General features: G+C 61.4%; 2 protein-coding genes across 3 annotated transcripts in view; one reads left to right on the forward strand and one right to left on the reverse strand.

Moving 5' to 3' along the window:
- Positions 1–870, reverse strand: part of Mpst (mercaptopyruvate sulfurtransferase) — a 5,842-nt gene extending 4,972 nt beyond the window's left edge. The window contains exon 1 of the mRNA XM_048355952.1: positions 719–870. The gene's annotated coding sequence lies outside the window, so the exon portion shown is untranslated. The remainder of the gene's footprint in view (positions 1–718) is intronic.
- The window catches only part of Tst (thiosulfate sulfurtransferase), a 24,253-nt gene extending 16,717 nt beyond the window's left edge, over positions 1–7,536 (forward strand). Inside the window, exons 1-3 of one of the 2 annotated variants that reach the window (XM_048355934.1) lie at positions 976–1,087; positions 1,661–2,276; positions 7,129–7,536. In XM_048355934.1, the coding sequence (XP_048211891.1) occupies positions 1,682–2,276; positions 7,129–7,427 (894 nt within the window). In that variant the 5' untranslated portion in view covers positions 976–1,087; positions 1,661–1,681 and the 3' untranslated portion in view covers positions 7,428–7,536. Of the gene's footprint in view, positions 1–975; positions 1,088–1,660; positions 2,277–7,128 lie in introns of those variants that run through there. The other variant, XM_048355944.1, reaches the window with a different exon arrangement.
- Positions 7,537–8,014: the final 478 nt, after the last annotated feature.

The following is an 8,014-nucleotide window of genomic DNA, read 5'->3' on the forward strand; positions in this document are numbered from 1 at the left end:
TTACAAATTAACTTATATAAATTCATCCTCAAAGAAACTCAACCAAAAGCAATTTCCAGAAAAAGCTACAAGCTTTTTAAAAGGCAAACAAAGGCAACTTCTTCTCCACTGAGCGCCCCCCCCCCACCCCCTTCAAGCTGGAATGAACTCACCTAGGCTGCACCCCAGGTTCTGGGGCCTGGTCTGCCTCTCCTGTGTTTAGGAAAGTTTCTGGCCTAGCACTGGGGATTGTCATGGACTAAACACAGTGGGCTGGCAAGGCCCAGACCACGCAGGGCCTGACCCATGTCACTTTCCTTCCCCTCCCATAGTTCTCTGTCAGGTTCCTGCTCCCCCTACCCCGGGGGAGGGGGGGCTGGAGCTCAGGGGCCTCCCCACCTGGGCCTCTCCGAGTGGCCTTTCTTTGGTCCTCCGGCCCCGGTGGCACCAGGCCAAGCCACCCCCACGCGCCCTGCCCCGGCCGATCTGCAGGGGGTCCCCAGCCGAGTGGACTGCCCACCTCCCCCGAGGGTGAGCATGGGGGAGCCCCGAACGACCCCTCTTTCCTAAACGGCGCCGTCCCGCCCGTCGGGTCCCACGCCGGCACCCCAAGACCGCCCTTCCCCTATGGAAAGGCGGTGGGCAGCGGTTACCCGGTCCTCAGACGCCCGGCTTCCCGGCTCCGCCATGGCAGCCCCCCTCCCCAAGCCCGCAGAGGTCCCCTCCGGGAGCCACCAACCTGCAGCCAGCCGAAGGGAGGAGACTGGGGCGCGGTTCCCGCGGCGGCCACTGGGAGCCCCGCGGTCCGCGCCTTCCACCGGCCGGGCGGGGGTTGCCCGCGTCCCGCAGCCGCGCCCGCGCCCTGGCCGGCGGCCCCGCTCCCCGGCGGCCTCCTCCCGGGGGTTCCCAGAGGCGTCGGTGCGGGGGGCGAGCCGGGGCCCGGCGCCGCGGCGCGGGGAGGCGCGGGAGGCCGGCGAGAGGCGCCCGGTTTCCCCCGGGGAGGCCGCTAGATGGTTCGCGCCGCCGGGGGAGCCGCGGGCTCCGCGTTTAAAGGCGGCTGCGGCGGCCTGGCGGGCCCGGGCGAGCACCGGCGCGGCGGCCTGGGCGAGTGAGTGCGGCTCCGGCTCCGGTTGGGCTCCCGGTGCGCCCCCCCCCCCACCCCGCCCGCCGCACACTCCGGGAAGGTCCCGGTGGCGTGAGCAGAGCGGGGTGTCCGGGAACCCCTGACCCGATCTGGGGAGTAGGCACCAAGCCAGGGGCGGACGCGGGCACGGGGTGAACCCAAGCTGCCGGGAGAGGGGGCAGGAGAGCCGGCCAGGGCCGTGGGGCCCCTGTGCCCCGTGCGCCCCTGGTCCTGCCCTCCTAGGAAAGGGGGTGCCGGGCCTATCCCGGGCGTGCAGGGCGTGTTGCCCTGGCTCTCCCTGGCCGGATCTGGAGGGGGGTGTGTGTGGTTGTATCTTGTAGAGCCAAGCGCCCCCCCCCACCGTGCGCCCATGGGAGTTCGCTCACCCCCTCTGCACGGTGGGGCGGGAGGGGGGGGGGACGGAAATCTGCAGACACCCCACCGGGGCGCCCCTGGCGGGGCCAGCGCGGGGGTGTGGGGGGGGACCCGCCCCCTCCGATCCCGCCCCCTGGCGCGGTCTCTTAGGCGCTCTCTTTCCTGGTTCCCGCCCGCTGCCAGGTGACTCGCCAAGCCGACACCATGGTTCAGCAGGTGCTGTACCGGGCGCTGGTCTCCACCAAGTGGCTGGCGGAGTCCATCCGGTCTGGCCACCTGGGACCCGGCCTGCGGGTGCTGGACGCGTCCTGGTACTCCCCCGGAACTCGGCAGGCCCGCCAGGAGTACCAGCAGCGCCACGTGCCGGGGGCCTCCTTCTTTGACATAGAGGAATGCCGGGACGCGTCCTCCCCTTACGAGATGATGCTGCCCAGCGAGGCCTTCTTCGGGGACTACGTGGGCCGCCTGGGCATCGGCAACGACACGCACGTGGTGGTGTACGATGGCGACGACCTGGGCAGCTTCTATGCGCCCCGGATTTGGTGGATGTTCCGAGTCTTCGGCCACCGCACCGTGTCGGTGCTCAACGGTGGCTTCCGGAACTGGCTGAAGGAGGGACACCCGGTGACCTCGGAGCCTTCGCGCCCGGAGCCCGCCGTCTTCAAAGCCACCCTCAACCGCTCCCTGCTCAAGACCTATGAGCAGGTCCTGGAGAACATGGAGTCTAAAAGGTTCCAGCTGGTGGATTCCAGAGCCTCGGGGCGCTACCTGGGCACGGAGCCAGAGCCGGATGCAGTGGGTAGGTAGCCCGTGGTTCCTGGGGAGATAGTGTGGGTGTGGAGGGGGGGGGGGGACCGGGGATCCTATCCAGGACTTTCTCCCCCACCCTGCCCAACATGGAAGCCCAGCTGGCCTTCTGCGAATAGGGCAGGCACACAGCTCAGCCCAAGGCTTCTTCAAACCTCACTGTGTTGGCTCTGCCGGGGTGACTGGTGCCGGGCTCCCTCATGCCCTTTCCACATGCCCACGGCCACCAAAGGGTGTCCTGCCCGAGAGCTGGCGCTTACAGGGCTGTACCCAAGCCTTCCCAGGACACGCCCCCCGCCACCCCCGTCCCTAGAGACCTTATAGGCACCCCCTGTGCCCTGCTGGCACTAGAAGGGACGCTTGCTTGAGCCCCGGCTGGTGTTTGCAAAGGCACTGCGGTTAAAGCTTCCCCCAGACAGCTGTGGAGCTGTGTAGGGCAGCTGCCAGCACATTCTGGACACTTGGCAGCTGTATTGTCCCCTCCAGGACAGAGAAACCCCTTGTAAGTGACTTGCTCCGTTAAATAGCGAGAGTCAGGATTGGAGCCCCATGGCTACTTTGTTTCAAACCAGCACCTAGAACTTGGCAGCAGACCTCCCAGGGGGCCAGGAGGGGGTGTCCAGGGGCCAGAGGAGCCTCTGGACAGGAGGTGCTGCTCCTAGACCCTTCTAACCACAGAGGGAGGGAATCCTGCCCCTTCCTAGCCCCAGGACCCATGGCCAAATCTCCCTGTGAGAGCCACTGTTTTGCCCCCCATTCAAGTTCCATACAACTTTGGCCTAACTTGTTGCGAAATGTCTCTTCCTTTGTGTGCCTGGAGTGGGAGAAGAGGGGAATGCTGGGAAATCTCTTTTGCAGTCAGTCTTGGAGCTGGACTTGGTCACCTCCTGGGGAGAGGGGAGGGCGAGGGGGCCACCGAGGCGGGGTCAGAGGCAGGTCAAGGCTGCACACCTAGATAGCGGCAGAGCTGGAGCCCGCAGGACCTGGGCCGTCCTAGCCCTCTTCTCCAGGCTCTGGCCCTCCTTGCCAGGCTTCATCTCAGAAGACCTAGTGGAGATTCATACTGCTGGCACGGGCAGCTGGCAGTCCTCCCTGGCCCGAGTTCAAGGCGTGTTTTCTTGTTGCGTCTTCGTTGCCCAGGGTAGTGGAGCTGACTCCCTAGGCACTTCTATAGCCTGCTGAGAAACAAACTGGGACGTACCTGAAGCCAGGCACAGATAGGAAACGGAGCAGCTCCGAGCGGGGAGACAGACAGCCTACGGCTGGTGATGCCTCTTGACAGCCCTGAATTCTAAAGTCCCTTCCTTCTTGGCGCCTACTCCCACCCTCGCTAGTTCCACCAGAACACAGCTGCCTCTTCGCGGCTCGACCTCAGTGCTGTTGGCTCGGCCTTGAGGTCCCTGTCATGAAATGACAGCGGAAAGCCGGTCCCCATCCCCCTGCAAGATCCAGGACCGTCTAGAAAGACCCTGATGCACCACCACCCTCCCTCATTCTCTCCCATGACCTGCTAGCTTCTCATACCCGATTTGGGGGACACAAAGGCTCTCAGGGAAAGGCACACTGCAAATGTCATGGCCTCTTGGGGTGGGGTAAGAGAAGCACCCTTACCCTGCCATTTATTTATTTATTTTTTTAGTGCTTACTTTTATTATTATTACTTTTTTTCTCCCCTCAGTACTTACTGAGGATTGAACTCATGTGTTTTAGGCAGGCACTTTATCTATTTTCTCTATTGAAGCAGGTGCAGAGGGGCCGGGACTGGACACTGGGCCGGCAAGCATCAAAGCAAGGCTAATTCCCAAGGCCACTGGCACTGTGTGTGTGTGTGTGTGTGTGTGCGTGTGCGTGCGCAAACACGGGGACTGTGTTGTGAGGAGAAAGGTCACTGATACACAGTATTACTTCATTGTTTCATCATAGGACCAAGACACCCCTCTGTCCCGGGCCCTCCTCCCGGGGCTGGGGCCAGGGCTGTGGGGCACAGGATTCCCTGGTCTTTAAGAGGAAAAGTGGAAAACTCTGCCCTTGAGCATGCGTGTCCAGCTATCACCTGACCATGCTCATTTTCCAGCTTCACCGGCACCTTCTTTCCCCCAAACCAAACACCAGTGCTAGACCTCAAGAGCAGAGGAGGAGCACGAGTTACCACCTCATCGTTCCCCTGGCTCCGCCTCCATGTTCAGGGAAGCTCTGGGGGTCAAACAAACACAGGTTTTGGGGGTGCCGTTAGCCTGGCTTCACATGGCATACTTTTGCTGTGTGTTCTGAGGCAAGTTCCCTCCCCTTTCTGAGCCGGGGCTCTCCATCAGCGCCGGGATGACAAGCTCCCTGGCTTTACGAGGGAACCCAGGACAGTGATATGTCCACTGGGGGGGGGGGGGGACAGGGATGGGATGGCGGTGGCCTGCAGCAGAAGGTGGACGGGGGAGGAGACGCGGAGGCCCGGCTGGACTGTGATCAACATGGAGCCTTTCCTCCACTTGGCGGCTCTCCAGAGGCCCCTGGGCTGGTGGCAGCCCTCCCCTCCCTGCACATTTAAATTCCCCAGGCACAGGCCCTGAGCCCAGCTGGATGGGGTGACCAGGGGGGACCCCGCTTCCCCACAGCTGCATCCTCAGAAAGGCTCCCCCTTTTTAGAGTCTGGGAAACCATGCCAGGCTCCTTCTGTTCTGCTCAAGGCACTTCCAAAGGGCCCCTGCGTGCAGGCCCCAGAGCCTGAAGCTGCGTTTCCCGGGCAAATCCTCCCTCCAAGCTGGAAGGTCGCCAGCTCCACGCGGGCAGGGTCGGCTCCCAGCGCACCGGTGCACCTGCTCCCGGGCGGAAAAGATGAGCTGGAAGCTGGGCACCGCAGCTCATCCCTGCAGCCCTAGGTCCTCGGCAGGCTGAGCGCTGAGGATTGACGGGCAAAGCCAGTCCAGGCAGGAAAGTCCATGAGACTTATTTTCACTTAATCAGCGAAGAAAAAAAAACCAAAGCTGCAAGTGGAGCAGTGGCTCAAGTAATAGAGCACTGGCCTCAAGGGGCAAAGCTAAGGGACAATACCTAGGTCCTGAGATCAAGCCCCAGTAATGGGTTACACACACACACACACACACACACACACACACACACACACACACGAGGTAGAAGCACAGCAGGAAGAAACGGTCATCGTTTACAAGTGGGGACTTGTGTGATCAGAGGAGCTTCCGGGCTGATCATTTTGGAACTTGGGGTTCCAAAATAGCTGGCTTCATTGTGTACCTACTGCACCAGAATTAATAAGGGGGTCCCCAAGGGTCACTACAGTGGACCACCTTTCCCCCGTCTACGAGGCGAGCAGGTCATCTCCCCATTCCACAGCAGGGTGGACTGAGGCTCAGCGGGGAGGAGCCTGCTGCCCCCTCCTGAGTTTGGTGTACGGTAGGGCTTCCTGGATGACCAGGCTTTGGCCCATGGGCCAAGCCGGCTCTGACCATGTCTATGCCCTTTCCCTCTTGTATGCAGTGTCAGTTTGGGCATAGGGCTTCACTGGATGCGAAATGGTTCTAGAAAGGTCCGCAGAGTCAAGGACAACTCCTTCTGCTCCCCTCAAGCTTCAGGTACTTGAAGGGTCCACATCACCCTGTTCCCCTAGGTGGCAAGCCAGCTGGGGTTCGTAGTGTCCAGGGGTGAGGGGGAGGGAGCCCCAACAGTGAGCAATGTCTTTGTATCTTTTTTTTCTTTTTTTGGTCGGTTGTGGGGCTTGAACTCAGGGCGCTGTCCCTGAGCTCTTTTTGCTCAAGGCCAGTGCTCTACCACTTCGAGCCACAGCTCCACTCTGGTTTTCTGGTGATTAATTGGAGATAAGAGTCTCAGGGACTTTCCTGCACCAGCCGGCTTTGAACCGTGATCCTCAGATCTCAGCCTCCTGAGTAGCCAGGATTGCAGGCGTGAGCCCCCAGCCCCCTGCTTTCCTCGTGTTGTTTCCCCTCACCCCTGGGGACATGGTGGCACAGATGGATGCTATAATTTGCTTGAGGTCATCAACAAGTAAGTGGCAGAGCTGGGATTTGAACGTAGGTGCCACGCAAGTCGCGCGCTCTTCTCATAGTTGTTTCCTAGCGGCACTAGGGGAGCTGGTGTCATGGGGGTGACTTGGGTGGCCTTGTCATCACTGGTGGGTGACGTTACCGAATGGCAACGTCTCCCTTGCCGCCCTGGGCTCTCCGGGAGGGTCTGGCTCTCTCCCGCTGCTGTCTTCCTCTCGTGGGAACAGCACACGGCATCTGCTTTTCCCAGCTGCTGTGCGTGTCAGGTATCTCCCGACCCCATTTCACAGATGAGAAAGCCGAGAGGCGGTGAGGAGCATCTTTCCCAGGGAGAGGTGAGCGGAGAGCTTAGCCAGGGGGTAGGGCTGGGACTCAGGCCCCTGTGCTCTCAAGCCGGTGGGGCTCGGGGCATCGTCCTTCAAGAGAGGACTTAGAGGAGGACTTCAGATGGCACAGGTCATGAACAGTGAAGGTCGCCCAGGGTAGGAGTACACTGAGCTTCAAAAAAAATGACCCAAGACAAGATTGTTCTTTGCAAATCTATTATTCGTTTATTTGTTTTGGGGGTGGGGTGGGGTTGGTGCTTGAACTCAGAGCCTGGGCGCTGTCCCTGAGCTCTTTTTTGCTCAAGCCTAGCACTCTACTGCTTAGGGTCACAGCTCTGCTTCCGGTTTTCTGGTGGTTAATGGGATGTAAGAGTCTTACGGACCTTTCTGCCCAGGTTGGCTTTGAACCGCAGCCCTTCCTCAGCGCTCAGCCTCCCGCGTCCCTGAGCCGCCGGCGCCAGGTTTGCAGGGCTGCCCTAACCCCGTGTCCTTTGTCACCATCCAGGTCTGGGGTCGGGACACATCCGCGGCTCCCTCAACATGCCCTTCATGGACTTCTTGACAAAGGACGGCTTTGAGAAGAGCCCCGAGGAGCTCCGGGCCATGTTCCAGGCCAAGAAGGTGGACCTGGGCCAGCCCCTCATCGCCACGTGCCGCAAGGGGGTCACGGCGTGCCACGTCGCGCTGGCCGCCTACCTCTGCGGCAAGCCCGACGTGGCCGTCTACGACGGCTCCTGGTCCGAGTGGTTCCGCAGGGCGCCCCCGGAGACCCGGGTGTCCCAGGGGAAGGGTGGGAAGGCCTGAGCTCGCCTCTCCTGCGTACTAACTGTAGCCGGTTTACAGAGGCCAAAGGAGATCAACCCGTTTCTAGGATGGCGGAACAACGCCTGGAATAAACCTCTTTTTTTTCTGAGTTGTGTGCGTCTGCCCCGGATTCTGTCTCTGCCCTTCCCTTCCGTCCTTTTCCAGATCGCTTAGGCCCCCTAGGAAGCCTGCAGCTGGAGACCACCCTGAGGACACACCTTCTGCCTTCTGCAGTGGCGGCAGAGAAAGCCGCTTGCTGCGCGTGTCAGGTGAAACTCTGTGCCGGAGCATGCTGGGACCAACCGGGAAGGCCCGGCAGGAAGGGGCGCAGGGGAACCAGAGAGGGGAAGGGAGGGCCAGATTGGCCCTGTCTTCTCCAGCTGTGGGTGAACGGGAGGACTCGGGACAGCTGGCCTTCCAAGGCCGCGTCACGCACCCTGGGGTGTCTCAAAGGAGGCAGAGCTTACCAGCAGGCGAAGGCAGGCAGGGGGCCTTGGACTTGGCTCCGTTCTGGCTTCAGAAAGACCCTCTTTGCCAGGTGCCCGAGGCTCACACTTGTAATCCCAGCTATTCAGGAGGCTGAGATC

The sequence above is a fragment of the Perognathus longimembris genome, chromosome 1 (assembly GCF_023159225.1).
Source record: "Perognathus longimembris pacificus isolate PPM17 chromosome 1, ASM2315922v1, whole genome shotgun sequence".
In the NCBI taxonomy this organism is placed as follows: Eukaryota; Metazoa; Chordata; class Mammalia; order Rodentia; family Heteromyidae; genus Perognathus; species Perognathus longimembris.